Here is a 20,995-nt window from a genome sequence, read left to right as displayed (position 1 = left end):
CTGCTTTCCTCTGTCCACTTTTCAATTGCTGTGTGTTTCCTTAGAAGGGCAGTGCCCAGACAGAACTGCAATTACTCCAGCTGAAGTTTTATCAGCATGGGTGAACTATGAGRTTTCTGTCGTTATCTGTCAGGCTGTACTCCAGCACGTGTATCCCACTATTGTGTTTGCAATGCCCTGATACTAACTCCTGTTTTGTCCCAGTCCTTGTCTGCACTGCTGGGCTTATCTCTCTGCTTGCCAAGTGCTCTCCTGGCAGCAAGAGTGACAGAGAGCCCAACTTCATGGTGAGAAACGGGGCAGCATTTGCTGACCTGTTCTCTTGCTCCTTTCAGCAAGGCCAAGTCCTGTTATTCCAGCCTCTGGCCCTGGTGAGAGGGGTGAGCATCTTTCCCTACAGCCATGGACACAGAGAGAGCATCATTCAGGGAAAAATCACTTTTAATGTTGATATCCCTGTTGTGTTGAGCCTCTACAAAAACTACTGACTGGTCTGTACCACCCCRAAGTCTTGGCATGAGCCTCCCTCACACCAGCAGGCGTGTGTGGAGAGSAGGATGGTCCAATGCAGCATGGAGAGGCCCCTCCCCAGGGAGGGGGCTGCACTCGGGGGTGAGCGGGGCTCCTTGCCCTGTGCCTAGCAGGGCTTTGRGGGTGCTGGGCTGTGTCGATGGTCAGCGTGAGCGAGGCGCTGCAAGCAGGTGTGTCACCAGGCATGGCAAAAACTGGGCCCTGAGCTGCGTGTGGCACCCCCCAAACAGCACATTCTCCTCGTGGTGGAGAGCACACCTGTGCAGCACCCAGCACCGAGGACGCCGGGCCTCGCTGGGATGGGGATGGTAAACGATGTTAAAGGGCAGTTCTGGGTTGGGCTGCCCCTCCCTGCACTGCCTGCAGGGATGCTGTGACAGACACTTTTTCACCTTTCCTTTTTCCACCTCTTGCTTGAAACCAGATGCTACCAGGGAGCAGCTGGGCAAGGGCCCTTGGACTCCAGCTATCTGGTCCAGGCTGCCTGGGTGGTTCACCCCTGCCGAGGGCACATCCTTTGTCGCCTGGGGATGGGGCTCTGCACAATCCTGCAGGGAGGGGCGGCACGAGCGGGCGGGCAGGCAGCGGGCGAGTGCAGACCTCCTGCTGCTGGGCATGAGCCTCACGGCAGGAGACCCCCATGCTGCAGACCTGGAAGACACAAGCACAGCCTGGAGCAGATGGMCAGAKCTTGCCCTCMCTGACCTGCTGCTGCTCAARCCTGCAGCACCTGTCCTAGCTCAGGGGTATACTGGTGCMGACACAGGTTTCTAATGAAAGCATGAGCCAAAGTCTCACTGCAGAGTCTGACATCCAGTCTGCTGTTACATCCCTTGACCCTGCTCCAGCCCCCAACAACACGCACACCTGCATTCATTCCAAACCACACCATTTGGCTTTGCTGCCTGAAACTTGATTTTACACTATTTAAACTGAGTGACCTCCTACTTGACGGGGAAGGGATGCTGCACCAAGAGGCAGGTTCCTACCTCCAGTCTGCATGGGCCTCCAGCACTGTGCTCTGGCCACACTGCTGCTCAGGTGATTAATGGGGCGAGGTTGGAGCTTTCCTCTGGCGACTTCTCACCTTCCGATGACGTCCGCTGTTTGCGCCCACCTGCAGTAGCAAGGGTGCTTAGGGCTGGGGTGCTGGGAGCCAAGGGTGCTCAGGGCAGGGGTGCATGGTTTGTCCTGCCTGAGCTAACCCTAGGAGCAGTTTTGCCTGCTGCTGAGGTACTGACAGGGAACCAGATTGTTCCCTTTTCCACACCAGCCCATGCAGGGTGTCCCCAGGACAGAGGTAGCRGGGTGCCGAGGCAGAGCTCTGCCCTGGGTGTGCCCTCCCCGGGTCGGTCACTCACTGAGGGATCTCAGCAGCCTCCTGCCCAGCCCCTCCTCAGAGCTGCTCGGCGGTGAGCTGGTCCCGGCTTCTCTACCGGGGGACTCCGCGTCCGGGACGGTCCCGCAGCACTCACTGTCTGCAAAAGCCCAGCACGGCTGCAGCGCCTCGGGGSACCGTGGCCTCGCCGCTCCCGGGCTCAGGTGCGTGCGCCCCGGCCAGACTCACTCTGCCGCTTGCTGTTCTCCTCGTTGTCAGCCAGCTCCTCCTGGATGAAGGGGATGCCCTCCATGCGCAGGAACACCGAGTCRCTGGGACTGCGCAGCCCCTCGGAGCGGCTGCCTGCAGGGACACAGGGCAGTGACAGCGGGGCAGGGAGGTGCTGTGCCCTGGGGCAGGTGGCAGGGTGCCAGCCACGGCGRCAGGTCCCGCTGCCAGGGAGCCCGGGGGACACGAGCGCATGGCAATGAGGGATTACGTGCCCGCACACTGGCAGCTGTGTGTGCAAATGCCCACGTGCCCCAGTGCGTGTGCAGCTGCATCCCAGAGGTGCTGTGTGCATCATGGCATAGAGTCCCCGCACAGAGCCCCGGGGGACATGCAGTGCTGGCCTGTGGCAGGGAAGGAATGCTGCTGGCTGACTCACACATGATGCTGTTCCTCTCATTCAGGAGGATGGCAGGGTCTTCCTTGGGTGTCTGTGGGGTTCCCCGCGTGGTCGAGGCCTTGGTTGAATCCCTGTCGAAGGCCTCCATGTCGGGGGACTGGGGTGAGCTGTCCATGCGGCTGGCCACCAGAGCGTTGTGGTACTGCTGCCGGGTCACCTGGGCACACAGACACGTGCACCCAGCTCAGTGGGCACCGAGCGCACCGGGACCTCTCGGAGACTTGGCGGCCCCAAACCTCCAGACAGCAGGAGATAGTGCAGGGCTCCCCAGCACCCACTGGGCACCCACCAGGCTCCTGGGAATGGTGGGGCGAGAGGGCGCCTGGACAGGGGTGGCCAGGGTGGGACAGTCCCTGCCAGCCCTGCCCATACCTTGACAAACTGCACGTCGCAGAGGATGTGCACAGAGTAGTCGGGTGTGTAGATGTTGTTGCTGCTGCTGTGGAGCTGCGTGCTGCTGCCTCCATAATCCTCCCGGTTGGGGGACTCGGAGCGGTTGAGGCCGCTGCAGCGCGACGGTGACCTGTTCACTGCAGGAGGGGACAGCAGAGAGGCAGACACTCACTGTCACCCATGGTGTTGCTTGGGTTCGCAGTGCCAGTGCAGAGCCAATGTGGACCAGTGATCTCCAGTGGCTATTCCCCAGGACATGGGGCTGGCAGGGGCCCTGAGCGGGCCTGTGGCTGGTCCTCAGTGCACGCTGGCGTGGAGACTGTGCCATGTCAGCCCCACACAAACCCAAGGCAGCGGGCAGGACTCCAGCCTGGTGCCAGCAGCAGAGGTTAGGGCTGCTGCCTGCCTGTCACCAACAGCTCTCCTGTTAATGCTCCRTGTTTGGCACAGCTTCTCCTGGTTGCAGCCAGCAGCCTGTGAGTATTTGCTTAACCTACCTCAAGGGCATGCTCCTGTTCACCCCGACTGTGACAGTTCAGGAGCRGAGGCTGCCATGGCAAGCTGGCCTGTCACTCACATTGACTGATGGCCTCTGACACACAGTGTGGCCTCTAACACAGCATGATGGATTTTGTCTAGTCAGTGATTTATTAGGGAACAAAGGCAGCTTGTTCCATGCACGGGTGACGTCGTGCTGACTTTGCTCTGCTGCTAAAATGCCCTTTTATTACCCGGATCACCAGAAAGCAAGGGAAGCACATCAGCAGGCATGCAGGACTGCAGGTCACTGTCACCAAAAGCAGCAAGTGAAAACCCCAAGTGTCAAGTGCAGGAAATTACAGGAGGTGCAAGCCAAAGAAAGCTCAAGCTGTCCATGGCCCCCCTTTCCCCATCCCACTCTTCCTGGGATTTGCATCATATTGGAGAGGCTGTGGCAGGACTGCTGTCCCCAGTCTGCCACCAGTGCTCCAGCCAGTGAGGAGCTGCCCAGGAGTGCCAGCATGCAGGATGGAGGGGACTTGGGGCACTGTGGACAGGGTGCTGGAAAGAGCCTGCCACATGCAGAGGTCCCTGGCCAAAGCCGTGCCCTGTTACCTGGAGAGCCAGCCAGGGAGTCCCCTCTGCTGAAGGCGAAAGTACGGGACACTGACACAGGCACTGCAGAGAGAGGGAGGGAGAAGGAAGGAGGGGACCCGGGGGAAAGGTGAGGGATAGAGGTCAGGGTGGGATACAGACCAACAGGAAGAATGAGAAAAAGAATCATGTGCCAGCAGTCCGGAGCTGAGCTCCTATTTCTGTCTCCAGCATCCCTTCCCACCCTCCTGCTTCTGCTCTGGGAGGCGCTCACCAGTCCTGGGGACAGGAGCACTGGCAGGAACAGAGATTTGAAAGCTGTAAATCAACAGGTTCTCTGTGATGAGATCAGGAGAGGCGAGGCTGGCAGAGGCGAACTGCTCCTGCCAGGCCTGTCTGCAGAGCCACATGACTTCCTAGAGCCCTGGCATGGGTAGGAAGCATATTTCTCCCATAGGGCAAGTGCTAGCACTCGACTCTACCCTTTACCAGCCACTGCCAGGATAGGGGGACTTTGTGGTCAGCTTTGTGCCACCTGGAAAATGGGTGGAAGCTAAATCACTGCGCTTGGCATCTGGGATGCCTCTGTGTGTGCAGGCATGTGGCAGAGAAGGAACGTGCTCTGCAAAAGCCACTGCCCCAGCCCCACAGCTGCAGGCAGGGCTGGCAGAAGCTCTTCAGAGTGATGYAAAGCAAAGGGATTCATGTCAGGCTGCCTGCAGCTCCTTGCAAGGTCCTGGGTCTCAACAGCCTTAGGGTGATGCTGAGAAGAGCTTCCCGGTGGGGGCTGATCCTTGCAGGAACTGCAAGAAGCCAGAACCCTGCATCCGGAGCTGCCTGACCCGATTCCACAGAGAAGGTAAATCATAGACACTCACTTTCCATGYTTTATTGCCGTGGGTTACAGCAGCAGGGACAATTTCTAGGGCAGGCCATTCCCCCTCCCGGTGATTGCTGCCCTCCACAGCRTTCCTGGGCCGTGCCCCAGGGGATGGGGGAGCACGGTGAAACCAACACAAAGGGTGAGCGATGCATTCMTTAACACCTCCCAGTTTCTGCTTTCACCACTGACATTGCCTGCCTCAAAAGCAGTGGGAGATGCGAGCCTGCAGGCTGCAAGCCCCCTCCAGCCATTGCCATGAGTCSCTCAGCTGCCAGCCCTCCTGCCAGAGGTGTCCTGCCCTGCCTCCAGCCACTGTGCCCACAGCACACKAGGAGCTATCTGCTGTCTATGTGATTCATGTTTTAAAATCGCTTCAAACGTAAAACCCCCAGGAAATTTGCCCTGTAGTACCCTTTTCTAATCTCCCTTCTGCTTCTCCAGGAATTCCTGTTTTCCGTGCCCTCCCCTGAATCAAAACCTTCTGCAAATAAAAAAKACACTAGCATGAAGCACTGCCCAGAATGACCTTGTGCAGAGGGGAGCAAAGGACGAGTTGATAACCACGAGCAGTGACTCCCTGCTCCCCCTGCCTGACCCTCCCACAGCATTTATCACCACAGGGCACCAATGCCAAAGATCAGCTGGCGATGAAACAGYTGCATAACAACAGTTAATTAATAACAAACTGTTAAATGCTCCAGGCTAATGTCTGAATTCTCAGCTGTGATACACCACCCACACTCATTTCTTCTGGGCTTTCCTTCAAGGAGGAAAGAGAACGCCAGCCTGACAGGGGAGATGCCCTGTCACCTCTGCCTCCTCGCTGGTCAGGGGTGTGACACCGCTCATGTCCCATSGCAGGCACCAATGGCTGCGTGGCAGAAACATCTCATGACAGTGTCGTGTGTGACACTGGGAGAGAAGGGCCCTGAGGAGCAGTCCCAGCAGGCGGCACTGCAGACATGCACGGCTGCTCGGACACAGCTCCCACAGTGGTGTCCCTGCCTGACCCATGGGGGGCCCTGAGGACCATCGCTAGGACATGGGGACATTGGGCCATCCAGCAGCACCCCGGTAGAAATCGGTCACTTCACTGATTTTCTCTGTCCAAACCGAGAACGCTGCAGACACACGGCAGAGCAGGAATGTGCACTGAAGGGTTAATCCATCAGACCACGAGCCAGTCTTTTGCATGGAGACAGAGCAAGCAGCAGGAAATAGGTGAACCCTAGAGCTGCAGAAAGACTGGGACCCACCGGAGTGAGCCACCTGCCCAAAGAGACTCCCCCTGTCCTCTTGATGACATTCCTCTTTACAYCTCCCTAAAGATTGAAATTTTACACCTCCCTRAAGATTGAAAGTGCCTCTTTTGATTAGGTACTTAGAGCATCTCATCTAATCATCAGCCCTGTAGATCTGACTGCAGCATCTGGGGTTTGGATGAAGGATTGGGCAGCACCTCGACCTGCTCCTGAGCCACCAGGGACTAAACATTTTCACAGATTATGGCAAACAAAAGGGGTATCCCAGAGTCTCCCATAATCAGAGCTCCCTTCTGGCTCCTGCAAGCAGGGGATCTGCTTCTCAACCCATCAGCTCTGTGGGCAGGGCATTTATTGGCACTGGGGCATCTACTCAGCTAATTTCTGACCACTACATGCAAACAATTCACAGGTAAATCAAGCCATCAGTTCCCAAGCAGCCCAGTGCAGGGCCCACGGTCAGTTTGTGCTCTGAGCCTCAGGAAGGCAAACGGGTCTGGAGATGTTATACTGAGACCTTGAAAGAGCATAACACCCACCAGTGGGCACTGCCCCTTGCAGCGCCAGCCAGGCTGGGACCCACCAGCAGAGACAGCACAGGGTGGAAACTTCGAAAGGATATCAAAGGGACATCAAAGGGACCTCAAAGGGACCTCCAGGTCACTCTCTGGAGACTTTGCTGCATCAGCCCCTTAGTATATTTTTTCTGTGTCAAACTCTTTAAGGGGTGATCTCAGCACAGTCTGAGCTGCTTTGCTGGATGGAGAAAAGCCATTGCTCCTCCAGCCAGCTGGTGCTGCAGAGAGGTTTTAGRGCCTCAGCCTGTCCCAAAATACTTACGTAGGAAGGAGGATCCTGCCAGGCTTCCCATTTTTCGCACATCGCTATCTGAAACAACAGTTGGAGGTGTGGGAATAGCAGAGGRAGGGTTCCTGCTTGCCCCATACCCCGAAGCAGGGCCAGCCCACCCCATGGCCAGCCCCTTCTCCTGGCAGCAGCTGGCTTAGCCTCCCTCCATGGATGCTGCTGAAGCAAAGGCAGGGCCAGAAGGAGYCCACAGAAGCCTCACCTGAGGAGACAACAGCCATGATGGCAGGGACACCATAGTAGGTGAATGCCCCATTCTCAAACCGCAGTCCTTCCTTGCCGACCTCCACCTCCACTTTCCCCTGGAAGGAGGAGGAAAACCCTCTCAGACAGGACCCCCGTGCTCCCAGCCACTGACCCACCCAGGCCTGCAGGGAGGATGGGCATCTTTGCTGGCAGAATTAAYCCAGAACAAGGTGGCAAGGAAAAAATCAGGGCCATCCCCTCCTCTGCTCGCTGCTGCCCCAGGCACCTGCAGGATGAGGACAAAGTAGTCAACRGGGCGGTTGCGCTGGTAGAGGTAATGCTCTGCTGCCTTCTTGTTCTTTCGGTCGWACTTGAGCTCCTGGATGACATTGGGGTGTTTCAAGAGCCGCAGCAGRATCTTCTCAGAGAGGTAGGGGGACTTGAAAGGCTCCACTTCTGGAGGGAAAACAACACACACATGCTCTGCTCAGCATTTGGGACTGCCAGGAACCCCTGATCCTCTGAGCTGCAYGGTCCCGCTCCTGCAGCCTGAGCACCCACTGCCCAGAGGGGAGCCAAATGCAGACCCACACTGGTGGGGCAGTGAGACGTCCATGCTGTAGGTCCACACAGGTGGAAACTGCTCAGTGGGGGGACCCTGRCCCAGGAATGGCTTAGGGATGCCCTGCAGGGCTGGTGCTGCTGGAGGGAGCTGCAGGGCTTGCAGAGGGGCGAGTGTACCTGTTGCCATGAACCGATGGGTAGCCAGGAGGAGCTGCGGGGAGATCTTCACCTTCATTTCACTCTCTGAGAGCCTGAAGATGGAGAAATCCTGGGGCTTGCGCCCCCGGTGGGGAACCCGCTCCTTCTTCCGATTGTCAGCTGTGGGCAGAGCAGAGCAGTCACTCGCCTGCAGCAGCCACAAAGCTGCTGGAGCTGCAGGGCCCCATGTCACATGCACACGCAGGGACAGGCATGTCTTGCTGCATTCTCTGGCAGGGTTGTGTGGAGCAGCAGATGGAGCAGTGGGGTGCATAAAYCATGCTGTGCATGCAGCCTGGGCAGCAGCTCCCCGGGCAGGGAGAWGGACCATGGCACACACTTACTCCTCATGAACAAGTCCTGGGTTATCCTGGCTACATGCATCACCCAGAATTGCAAATGAGCTTGGGAACYACCCACAGGCATTTCATGCACAACATAGATGCTCCTATCTCAGGCCCTGCCCAGCCACCAGCTGCTGATGCTGCTACTTCTCTACCTTGAACATTCAAGACTCCCTGGCACCTGACCAACATCTCTCCATCATTCTTGTCTTTCCCATCATGACCATGAATTACTCTGGGGAAGRACCACGATTTGCTCTGGCCTGTTTCCTACCCACATGCCTGTCTGTTGTGTGCAGGCTCCCACCCTGGCTCCTGCAACCGCAGTAGGTGCTCTGGGACACTAACTGTACAGATCCGTCTCATCCAGGATCTCGGACTTGATGATCTCCTCGATGACATCTTCCAGGGTGACAATGCCCATCACCTCGTAGAACGGGTCTCCTTCCCCCTCGTTGTTCACCCGCTGCACGATGGCCAGGTGGGACTTTCCTGCAGGGGAAGAGCAGAGTGGCAGTGAGACMCCCACCCTGGTGACCCTGAGAGGGGTGCCCAGCAGAGTGGGCAGGCAGGTGGACAGGGTTTGGTGGGAGGCACACATCACAGCAGACACTGTCACCCAAACCCACCCCAAATGTGCTAACCCAACCTAACAGGGCAGCTGCTGCCCAGACTGGTTTGTAGATGTAGGCTCTKTTTTGGGGCCAGTGTATTTCTTTACCCAGGCTGTGAGTCACTCTGTTCAGCTCTCTGACAGCCTCCTGTGCAGGAATGAAGTGTGCATTATACCAGCTCCTCCTCACCCTCAGCTTCACTGGCTGAGACAACTCTTAACAGAGCAATGTTCTCCAACAGAGAAATGTGAATGTGTCCTTGGCTCTACTGACTTCCCTTATCCTCCCGGTGTTTTTTCATTCTAATTATCTTTCCTATTAAATTGCCAGGAACAGTTCCCCCTCATCTTTCTATCCATCACTGTCTAGACCAGTCSTAAGTTTTTTCTTAAAATACAGGCAAAGGCTCCATGTCCTTGCATGTCCAGCTGGTTTTTATGCAGAAACATGGATGTTTGTTTCCAGCTTTCAGCYCAGCTCCTGCAGAACTTGGGTGAATCATCTGGATGCAGCCACTGAACACTCTTCAAGCCATTAGCTTGTACCTGAAATTCTTCTCCAAGCCTTGCCCTTGACAGCATCTCCTTTTTGTTACCTTAAACAAGCAGAGTGGGACCAGGACCTTCAGCTGCAAAAATGGTGACTCCTGTTTGGAAGTTCCAGTGTTCCTGGATCACAGTTCCAGCTTCCCCACTAGTCCCTTGTAAGCTGGCAGCTCTGCTAACACATTCTCAAGTTTCTTGRGTTTGGCATACTTGAAACATTTCTATTTGTTTTTGCATGTCCAGCTCTCTGTAAGACTTTTTCAATGTCTCCTTTCCTTTACTGACTGCTCTGATTTATGCTCCTGCTCAGCATCTTGACCAGAACTCAACTTCCAAGCCACAAACAACTTCTAGGTTTCTAGCTCCAATGTATTCTTGGACTTGCCAATCAACAGCACTGTTTTTTTTACTGCCTGTATGGTTCCTACACTGCTCAGCGGTGCATGCAGATTCTGAACCTCTTGTTTTACAAAAGCATCCTTACTGGTGTACAGCCAAAACCTTCTCCTCCCTCTGTTGTCTCTGCATCCCTCGGGTCTCCTCTTGCAATGCCTGCATGAACCCAAAAGTACTGCAGGGACCTCTGGAAAGCTGAAAACGCCTTATTTTCCCCATGGGCTTKCTGACCTTCTTGAGCAGCAATCGTCACTGAAAACAGGGGCAGGTCCCCTCTGCTATGCAGCTGCCTCTGCTTCTCCCATAAGCCCATCCCAACAAGCTCCTGCTGCTTCCAGCAAGGGATGTGAACAGTGTTTGTGCATAAAGATGCAATAGGATGAGCTCCTGCCTGGTGGGCAGCTCTTTCTCACCCATGGTGCCTCCTGGCTCATCCCTGCAGAGCTGCAGGGACAAGCACACCCAGAGCAGCCTGGCAGTCCCACAAACACGTTTTGCTCGGGACCATGTGACCTTCAAATAACCCTGCCCTGGATCTGAGAYGAGCAGATGACATTTCTCAGCCGAAGATCGGCACTATACATTTCTCACAGCAAATCTTGGGCATTTTCCACAGTATAAATTCCCTCCTCCTCATACCAAGTTTTTATTGCAAGATTTCAGAGAGCAGCTCGCTGCCTCCCACGCCTACAGATTTAGAAACGAGAACATAACATTGCAGCAAGTAGCACCAAGATGGGCTTTAAAAAACCAAATCAATAGCCTCAGGGCACTGAAAATCCAGCGTGTTCTGTGGACTGGGCTATTTCACGCCTTTCATACACAGGTTTGCACATCTTGTCTGTTCAGYGGGTAATAAAGCAACACGGCACTTAAAAAGAAAAAAGCAGAGGAGTTGGCTGCAAGACAGCAGCAACAGCTACGTCTCATCTTAGCAAAGTCCAGCTTTTGARAATGTTTCCTTTGCCAAACTCTGCTCCCAAACACTGGGCCATCTGGTCTSCTACAAGTCCTTGTGTGAGCAAGGAGAGGGAAGAAGTTATTTCTTTTGGCTGAGAGCTTGTTTTTAATGACATTTACATGCAACCCAAAACCACCAAGCCCTTAAAAAAAAGCTTAGGTGCTACTTAAAGGCAGTCRGAGAGTGATGGAGGCAATTCTTTTTTTGGCCAAACACCTACACTGACGCTGCAATTCACACTAGAAATGTGATTCCAGCTCCATGTTCACATAGCTGCAAATGAGATTATTTAGAAATAACCCAGCACCRTTAGCCTGGAAGGAGACCCACAGTTCCACCGCGTTGAGGGCARAGCCAGTAGGGCTGTTAGAGCACTCAAAAGTTCTTTATTTCCACAGAAAATAAACACTCATGTTCTCACTTTAAACCTCCAGGTTTATGTTTCCAGGCTAACACCCATGTTAGAAATGGAGCAGGTACCCAACAATGGAAAATTGTTGTAGTTCAGCGTGGCTGCCCCTGCCCATACCCAGAGAGTTGATCCCAGCCCACGCCTGGCCAGCTCCTATCCATGTCACAAAAARCACTAAACGCCTGCCAGTTCCAGTCCTTTCAARTGAGTMCTRSTCTCASCTCATCCCMTCTGGGAAAGGGCTGACAGTGCTCTCATTTCCCACCTGAGGGACRTGAGGTCATGTGCAAAGTTGTGCCCACCCCCCTGACCTGACTGGGTCCTGCATCTCCTCCCAGGGGCTCTTTAACAGATCCCACAAGTTTTGGTGGAGGGTTTGCAGGTGCCCTGGCTGTATGGTTGTGGCTTGCTCTTGCCTTGGCAATGCTCCCACGCTCAGTTATATCCCTCTGCCCAGCCCTAGGAGCTGCTACACTTGCACAGGAGGAGAAGCAGTGGCCTTTAGAGCATGCACAAGGGCAGAATCTGGGCAGTTCATGAGATGGAAGCAAAGTGTAACGGGGGATGGCACAGGGACAGACCCGAGGACACCAGAGGGGTCACATTCTGCTCTGCAGCCATAACCCAGCAGGTYAGCCTCAGTGGGAGCAACAGAGGGAGATAAATCATTTAAACAAACCCCCAAACTTGATCTAAAACAGCTTAAAGATCCGTAAAACTCACTCCAAAACCCATGCTATTGTAACCACTGCTCGATAGCTCAAGTGAGATGAATTATAAGGGTGAGCTGCTTCCCYACTAGCAAGCTGTCACATGTGAACTTTACAGGGCTGTCGCTGATGCAGAAAAGCACAGTGAAACACTTGAGAATCAAAGCCTTGGTTTGGCAAATGCTAGAACAAATGGGCAATTAACTTTCCTTGTGCAAGCAGCTCCGCCGGCCTCSGCAGGACTGCTCTCGCACAGGAAGTCTATAGGTGATTAAGTGTCTGCTCAGCATGGGATACAACTGCACTAAATTCTTTATGAGCTACATGAAATCTGCTCTTTTCAAACAACAGCTTCAGTGGAAAGTTAATGCCTCAAAATGCTAAATTACAGAGCTAATATAAACAGCTGAGAGCTTCCAGATGGAGCAAGCATCTGAATAGATATCCAAAGCTTTTATGGCCATTTTTAGGAGCCTTGTTTTTCACAGGCACTGAAATGACCTTGTGCTCCTAGATCCACCTCAAAGCCTCCTCCCCAATGAGAGAACAGGGTCTGAACACATGGAAATGCCTTGACTTCTGGGAAGGAAAGTGTTGTTGGGCTCAAATAGAGCCCAGAATATTTATCATTTTTTTTATGTAGGTACCCTGCAGGTGGAATGTTAAAGATGTTTTAGCCTTGTCTCTTCTTCCACAGGATGATCATCCTGAGYATGAAATTCATTTTCATAAATTTTACAGTAAGAGCTGAAGCTGTTATTAGGAGATCAAAGGTACGGGCACAAGCTGTGAACCATTTACGGCTACAAAATGGAAGGAAAAAAAAAAAAAGGAGTAATTTTTAAATAAGGTTGATTTGTGAAACAACCATGATGTAACTGAAATCTATTTTGTGTGCTTTGCTTCGGAGCTCTTCACAGGGGCTGTCAGCTTCTCTGTGCCCTCTTGCCRACCTGCATTTGAAGAAAGTGAGGGCCTGATTTGAACTTGAACTGGCAAAGTGTGTGAGTGTGCTCTTGTGTTACCACAACGCTGCACCAAGGGAGAAASCACACATTGTGTGTGGAGGAGATGCACATCTGCACCTAAGCACGGGGGAAATAACCAAAAGGGCTGCAGGAGCACTCAGCTCTACAGGAATCAGAGCTATGTGAAGGAAAACCTAAAAAATCCTAACCTAACCCAGACTTCTGTCAGGGACAAAACCTTCACCTGCTTACATCTGTCTGTCGCCTTTCTCATATTCTSCTTTTGTGCTTTCCCTAATTCTAAGAAAAACTACAAACAAGATGGAATATTTGGAATAGCTGATCTATTACTGTTGACAAATTACAACAGGAGGGTAAGGGGGAGATAGAGAGGGCACAGAACCTCATCTTCCATCTGTTGTGCAACAGGGTTCTGACCTCCTGGGCACCCCACAGCTCAGTATGAAGGTGCCTTTSACAGCTATGAAGAGGGAAATGGGGGCACGGTGCCCTCTCCCCCAAGGACTTGGCTCCTTTTTTCCTTTGCTGAACCCTTCCCCAGAGCAGCCCTGATCCCAGGATTACTGGGGTGGGGCAGAGCAGCCCAGGGTTTRCACAGTAAGATTCAGCACAATCTGGGGGGAAAAGCACAGTAATGTTTCARGCAGAGGCTGCAGAATGAGACACTGAAACCATTTTTTGTCTGTCAGCAACTCGCTGWCAGCCTGGCAATCACATTCCAGGGSATGYGGAGGTGAYAGCTCCTGGGTAAAACTGGTTCCTTAACCCCTAGAACTGGGGGAGATCATTGCTTCAGCTTCATCAAGATGCCCAGGAGAGACACCATAACACTTGCAGAAGGCTGAGTTAAATTTGAAGCAACACTGTGTATTTGCAATGCCTGCAGGCTCAGAAAGATGGTACAAAAASCATCTGAAATGGTATTGACCCCAATTCCTGGCAAGTGTAAGCACCTTCTCCAGCTACATTCAATTTAATGAGTCTAATAGAAGTCTAATAGAGGCCGTGGAGCATTTTAAAATGCACACAGACCCTAGGGCAGAGTTGTCCTCTGCAGGACAGGCTGTTTTCCCTGCTAAGCCTGAAAGTTTGAGGTTTGGAGAATTTATTTTTAGTAACTCYTAAAAGACGCCAAGCCACAGAAAGCTAATTTGAGTTACAGCTCAGCCTCTGCCCTGCCACAGGAAAAATGAATGTAAGAGCARATTTCTACTGTTCTTCTGGCAGAGGAAAGTTACTTGCTGAAAGGGGCCACTGCTGTACACAGACTCCTCCAGGAAATCAGTCAAAAAAGCCCATCAACAGCTTGAGGAAGGGACAAGACTGTGACTTCCAAGAGGCACGACAAAACAAGGAGGTGGACCTGACAGAAGAGGTTCCCATGAGGAGTTACATCACCRGACTGGAGCTGCAACACGCACTGCTTGGTTATCTTCAAGAAAGGAGGAGAAACAGATTGTATCACCCACAACATTTCCCACTGAATAAATGCATAAACCTTTCCTCTTAGCTCACCATTCCCTAGGTAAAGTTTATCCTACAGGAAGCTAATCTGCCTCCCTACATTGCTTTAGCTYGCTAAATATGGTGCAGTTATTTTTTTGTGTATTAGGTATTTTCTCCTGGGAGCCCAGAATAAAGCCAGGTACTTCAAGATGCACCAATACAAATCGCCAAGAAATTGTCTCCCAATGGTTTTGACTCCTTCAGGATATTCATCTTYTTTCATCAGGCTGCAGTGAAGAGGGGACACATTTCATATGGAGTCTTCCACTTAGCACTTCTCATGAAATGTTGCACAATAATGTAGGCCTTCTATAAAAAACCCTGTCTAGTTTCCCTGAAAAGATGGCAAATTGGGTATCCAGCCCTCATTATTTCTGAGCTCTTTTTGCTGAGTTTTGCTAAGAAGATGAAGCCAAAACAACATTGTAGCACAAGTATTTCCTTCCTTCAGCTGAACCTGTCTCATGCTGATGTAATGTTGTTTTCTACATAGTTTTTGCAGCTGCCCTCCTCATTTGGGCTGTGGGTTGAAGTCTAAACTATCCCCTTCAGGCTAGACAGCCCCTCTGCTGATGTTTGGAGTCTTCTCTGGGGTTTTCCCAGTTCCCATTGGGACCCACAACTTAAGCACCTCTCTGCAGGAATTAGTGCTGAAAGAGAAATCAAACAGCCACAACAGCAGGGTTGTGAAAAGGCAGATGTGAAGAATGAGGACAGCTCTGCTGTGATGGAGCAGGGGCCAGGTTTTGTTAACCAGGAGCTCTCAGCTGTTCTTGGGCKCCGTAACCACCCTGGGCCAGCAGCTCCCTTGGTGCTACTGAGTGTATGCTACTATTTCATACCATTTCAATGCTAAATCAAATTGAAAGCTCAGGCTACAAGTCTGTGGAAGGTAAAGCCTTTTACACAAGATCCTGCTGGGGAGAGGAAGTTTGTGACACATCTGTGGATTAAAACCAAGGTCAACACCAATGMATCTTGATGGAACGGCACTTAAGTGAGGTTAGTGTGAACATACCTAGAAACCAATGAAGGAAATCTTGCCCTCAAACCCTGTTAGAGGGTGGAGTGTTAAAGACTGGAGAGGGAGAAAAGATTATTATCTTCATAACTGGGACAGGACAGTGAGAGAAAAGAAATGCCTCAGGTAAACAAGGATAATAGTGTGATATCAGTGAGTAGGAGGAGACAGAAAATKAAAGTGCTGTTGGAGGTGTGAGAAAGAGTCTCAAAGTGCTGTATTTAATAATGCCTTGACATTTTCAGTAAGAAAGAACAAATGTTTGTGTACTGTGGAAAGGAATTCTGGCAGTGAAACTGTGTTACTTACACATTATGCAAAAAAATGACATTATGGGTATAGTGGATGTGACAGAGCATTAATCATTAGCAAAACAGWTCACAAGTACACACTGCTATGCAGGAAAAGAAGATATAAAATGTTATAGGTATTTTGTATAAACACTATACAACAAAATAAACAAAGGATTGYGTTGGTTTTATTTGGCCTGGGTTTTGATGGTGGGGAGGCCACAAAGACGGYTTCTGTGAGAAGCTTCTGGAAGCTTCCACCATGTCCAGCAGAGCCGATCTGTGATGGCTCTGAAGATGGACACGCTGCTGGCCAAACCTGGGACAAGCCTGGGTTGGTTACACCTCCATGAAAACATATTTAAGAACAAATCAAAACAAACTAGCACAGTTTTTTTCCTAGACAGAGGAGGAGGTGAGAACATGTGTAAGAAACAACATGGAGACACCAAGGGCAGTGAAGGAGGAGAGGGAGGAGATGCTCCAGGTACAGGAGCTGAAATTCCTCTGCAGACCGTGGTGCAGTCYATGGTGCAGCCCAGCTGTGCCCCTGCAGCCCTTGGGGTCCACGGGAGATGCAGAGATCCACCCAGAGCCCGTGGGGAGGTGCCCACACCAGAGCGGGTGGATGCCTGGAGGAGGTGTGGCCCAGTGGGAGATCTGGTGGAGAGATGAGAGCCCTGGYTCCAGCCTGGAGCAGCCTGGCCTTCAGGACTGCACCCTGTGGGTGAGTGACCCACACCTCAGCAGTTTTGGGAGGACTGCTGCTTGTGAGATTGGACCCAMATCAGAGAAGTTCACAGAAAACTGTCTTCCATGGGAGGGACTGCAGGGGRTAGCARGGGAAGGACTCCTCTCCCTGAGTAGTGGAAAAAGATCTTTGTGGTGAACTGACCAAACCCCCCATGCCCTGTTCCCTGCACTSTCAGTGGGAAGAAGGAGGGCTTGGAGGGAAGAACGGTGTTTCAAGGCCTTATTTTACTTCTCATTATCCTCCTCTGATTCCACTGGGTAATAAATTCACTTTATTACTCTAAGCTGAGCATGTTTTGCCCTTGGAATGTTTTCTCCCGGCCCTTATCTCAACTCATGCCCCCTTCATTTAATTTTTTTTTTCCTCTCCTCTGCCCAGCTGTGGCAGGGGTGACCGAGTGAGCGGCTGTCGTGGGTGCCTGTTGTTTGGCCAGCCTCCAGTCAGCCAAGGATACAGAAATTCTTTGATTCAGTCATGGGAAAAGGAAAGAAAAACAGGCTTTTCTAAAGGCTTGTCAGGGACATAAGGACCTGGAGGTGGTTTTGGCTGCCCATCCTTACCAGAGACTTTAATTTCCTAGAAAGAGGCTGGGCCTGTCAGTGGGAGCATTTGCTGTCCTGCAGGCTCCTTGGATGTGTGAAGTGATGAATGCCTTCATTAAGCACTCGCTGAGCCAACAAGCAATCAGCCTACTTTCTAATTAGTGGAGGTGTCTCAGAAGACCTGGCCATGGAAAGCAACCTTGATTGGATCAAAAAAGGTACTTCACCATAATTCAAGCGGACACAGAAAAGGAGACAGTGATAAAGCTTCTTAATTACAAATGGGAAATCTTTATTTTAGAAATTAAATAGTCGAGTGAACAGGGCTGATGCAGCAATGGATGGGGTTGAGGGCAGCTGGGAGCTAACATCTGTCGCAGTGTGGGAGCCAGCACAAAAACCTGCATTTGGARCTGAGAAAAGAGAGTTTAGGAGGGTTCAGGTTGGGCTAGGGGGTTGCAAACTCAGGGTGCCAGGGATGACTAAATGCCTACAATTAGGGGAAGGATGAATCGCAAGAAAACATGAACACTTGGGAAGAAGAATGTTTGGGGCAAGAGCTGGAATTGCTAAAGACCATGCTGAATTAGATATTAGGACCAAAAGCAAGGCTTTTCAGCCATCTAGTTTAGAAAAGACAAGGAGAAATGAGGTGGGAACAGAAAAAGGGTTTAGGGAGAGCTCTAAATAGGGGCTTGTAGCAAAACACCCCAGAAGGCCACAGTGGCAGACAGATGTAAAGGAGGAAAAACCTGAAGTGATACGCCAAGAGTTAAATGGAGCAAAGTTAAAGAAGGATGGACAATCTTCATCTGAGATGAAGAGAGTTATGTGAAAGTGCAGGGCAGGTAGCAAGGCTTGTTACCACAGYGGTGAGCTCAGGGAGCAGCACACACCAAACAGCTCTATTGGAGGAGGGCAGAGAGGACAGCAAGCAAAGGGCAGGAAACTAAGCAACCACAAGTCCGTTTTCATAGGTCTATTGATCCACAGGGTACCAGGCTGTAGAATGAATTTGGAAAGGGAAGTGTATCAAAGTAAATCAGATAAATTGCAGGGGAGCCTGACCAAAGGAGAGGGTGCCAAAGTCATCTGACATCTCTAGACAAGAGAGAGGTAGAGGAGACCTCAGGTGAACTTCAGTACTGTCGCAGGAAAACATGGTTAAGAAGGAACTGTGAAGCACATAAGGAAGTAGGAAGACAAGACACAACTGACACGGGGTAAAGGCGGCAGGCATGGACTACTGCAGCTCACAAGGTTGAACCCAGAGAACAATCTCAATGCTTCTGCTAACAATCTTTTATAAAACCCAGGAATTCTCTGATTTCTGAGACTCCACTGGGAGTCTCCAGTCCTGCTGAGGGGCAGAGAGGGCAAGTGGTACCACACAGAACTCCTCTGTCTGTGATCCTGAGAGGTACTGAGGACACAGCTGAGCATCCCTGGAGAAGATGCTGACCTGCATCTCTCTGATGATCACATTCCTGGCACACTGAGAAATGTCCTATCCTCTCCTCCTCCCAGCTCTAAAAAAGAGCACRGAGATGACTCACCAAGAGGCTTTCTCTGTATCTGGAGTGGACCAGGTTGGCCTTTCTCACATGACCAGCTCTGCCTGCGGCAGAGTGGCGCCAAGCAGCCCAGGAGCCAAGTGCTGCCCTCCTGCATTACATAATGCAGCATGTCACTGCTGCAGCCATTTCTTAAAGACTCGCTCACCACAGTATGACGTAGTGAGTAACACGCGGCAAAACACCATTCCCAGTGGGAGGCAAAAACACATGCTGTGTGTATTCTCAAGGTACGGTTAATGAAATACAGCTCTCAGCATCTCTGGRGCTGCTGGCAGCTGCTGCATTATGAATGCTGTCACAGCTGCAAAAAAAAAAGTACAGCTCTTTCTAAGGGCTTAATCTTTCCTTCTTCCTTTAAACCACTGGCACAGAAACACTTTATAGACCTTGTCACTGCTCAGCTGAAAATGTGAGAGCTAAGTAATGAGATGCAATTTCCTGTCATAAACTCCTTCGCACAGAACAGAGCAGTGAATGCTGTCTGGGCAACAGTGCAAGGCAGGTACCATGCCCATGCTGCCAGGCTGCTGCAGACACATCAGCCCTGGGGGACAGGCTCACCTGTCGAGCCAGCAACCTGTGAGGCCAAAGGCTCTTACAGTCTTCATAACATCACAGGTACATCAGGGCACTGCTGGCCCTCAATCCACCCAAGGATGTTCCACCAGCTGACACCGGGGTCATTGCCACACCAGCACATGCAGGGACCGATTCCCCCCAGCATCCCTGGTACCTGCCACCTCCTGCCAGGAGACCATGCGGGGCTGCCCGTGGGGGATGCTGACCTGGAGATCACTGGGGGGTGCAGAGGGGTGCAGGGGAAGCCCGGGGTGGGGGGGGTGGCCCAGCGGCCTCACCCTTCTTGAACTCCTCAAGCAGCGTATCGAGGCGTGTGTCGTTGAAAACGCAGTGGAGCGGGCGGCGGTAGAAGCGGGTGACAGTCTGCAGGGGAGTGCAGTCATCAGGGTCGACAAAGGCCAAGTCTTTCACAAAGAGCAGGTCGACAATGTTGTCGCGCCGGTCACCCTCATAGACTGGGATGCGGGTGTAGCCAGACCGGAGGATCTCGGAGACGGTGGCGAAGTCCAGCACGGCATCGGCCCGGAGCATGAAGCAGTCGGCCAGCGGTGTCAGCACATCCTCCACCACCTTGGTGCGCAACTCCAGCGCGCCCTGCACCATGGCCAGCTCCTCTCGCACCAGGTCGCCGTGCGGGCCAGCGGCGCGCAGCGTCTCCAGCAGCCGCTCCCGRGTAGAGAAGACGCTGAGCTCCTGCCGCAGCGCCCAGTCCAGCAACCGGCTGAGCGGGTAGCAGAGGGGGAAGGCGGCCAGCATCAGCAGCCGGGTGAGGCAGAGCGTGCGGGAGGCGATGGCCAGCCCGTGCCGCGAGCACACCGAATAGGGCAGCACCTCGCCGCCCAGAAACACGGCGGCGGTGCACAGCAGCACCGGCAGCCAGGGCGCTCCCCGCGGCCCGCCGGCCGCCGCCGCCGGCCCGCCACCGGGCAGCGAGGCGCAGAGCCAGCCGGCCAGCGCCGCGTTTGCCCCCGCCTGGCCCAGCAGCAGCGTGCACAGCAGGTAGGTGCCGCCGCCGCCGCGCACCGCCTGCACCCGCCGCGCCTGCTCCCGCTCGGCGGCCGAGCCGCTGTTGCGCAGGACGCGGAGCTCCAGCGGGTCCAGCGAGAGCAGCGAGAGGCGCAGCCCGCTGAACAGCGCCGACAGCCCCAGCAGCAGCAGGGCGCCCAGCGCCCGCAACCAGCCCGCTTCGGGCAGCGGCAGCAGCCAAGTGCCGAGCGGCGGGGCGGCCGGCCGCACCCGCAACAAGAAGCCGCCCGCCGCACCGTGRTGCGCCCAGGCCCGCCCGTCCCAGGCGCACAGCGAGAAGAGCCGCCCGCCCGGCGCCGCCGCCGCCTCCCCCTTGCGCGGCTCCCGCACCCGCACCTCGGCCAGCGCCGAGCCCGCCGCGCCGCCCGAGCGCAGCGGCCCCACCACCTCCACGTCCGAGGCCCAGGCGCTGCGCTCCCGGCACCGCTCCGCCGGGCCCCGCGTCGCCGTGCTCCCCGCCGCCGCTTCTTCGATGAAGACGAGCCGCGGCTCCCGCTCCCCCGCCGGCCCGCGGCTGCCGTTGCCCTCGGGCGGCGGCTGGAAGTAGAGGCGCAGTAGGAAGCGGCTGCCCTCCGCCGCCTGCACCGCGCCGCCCTCCAGAGACACCCGGCCGGGCGTCGTGTCCTCGGGCCGCAGCCCCAGCAGCCAGGCGGCCCCGGCCGGCGGCCGCGGCGACAGCGAGAAGAAGAGCAGCAGCACGGCTCCCCGGCTCCGGCCCCAGCCGCCGCCGCTGCCGCCGCGCCCCGGGCCCGCCGCCGCCGCCAT

General features: G+C 53.6%; 1 protein-coding gene across 1 annotated transcript; it reads right to left on the bottom strand.

Moving 5' to 3' along the window:
• Window positions 1-419: 419 nt before the first annotated feature.
• Window positions 420-20,995, bottom strand: CNNM1 (cyclin and CBS domain divalent metal cation transport mediator 1). Its single transcript, XM_057379158.1, has 13 exons — window positions 19,483-20,995; window positions 8,657-8,800; window positions 7,944-8,084; window positions 7,489-7,658; window positions 7,219-7,318; window positions 6,990-7,037; window positions 4,026-4,088; window positions 2,910-3,067; window positions 2,517-2,694; window positions 2,099-2,212; window positions 1,893-2,009; window positions 1,521-1,648; window positions 420-1,182 (listed from the first exon to the last, which is right to left on the bottom strand). Exons 1-12 carry the CDS (start codon window positions 20,993-20,995, stop codon window positions 1,569-1,571), a joined length of 2,826 nt encoding a protein of 941 aa, XP_057235141.1. The 3' UTR covers window positions 420-1,182; window positions 1,521-1,568.

Source organism: Malurus melanocephalus, unplaced genomic scaffold (genome assembly GCF_030028575.1).
Source record: "Malurus melanocephalus ecotype Western Australia unplaced genomic scaffold, MMel_1.1 scaffold_12, whole genome shotgun sequence".
Classification (NCBI taxonomy): Eukaryota; Metazoa; Chordata; class Aves; order Passeriformes; family Maluridae; genus Malurus; species Malurus melanocephalus.
This window is presented reverse-complemented; position numbering and strand designations above follow the sequence as displayed.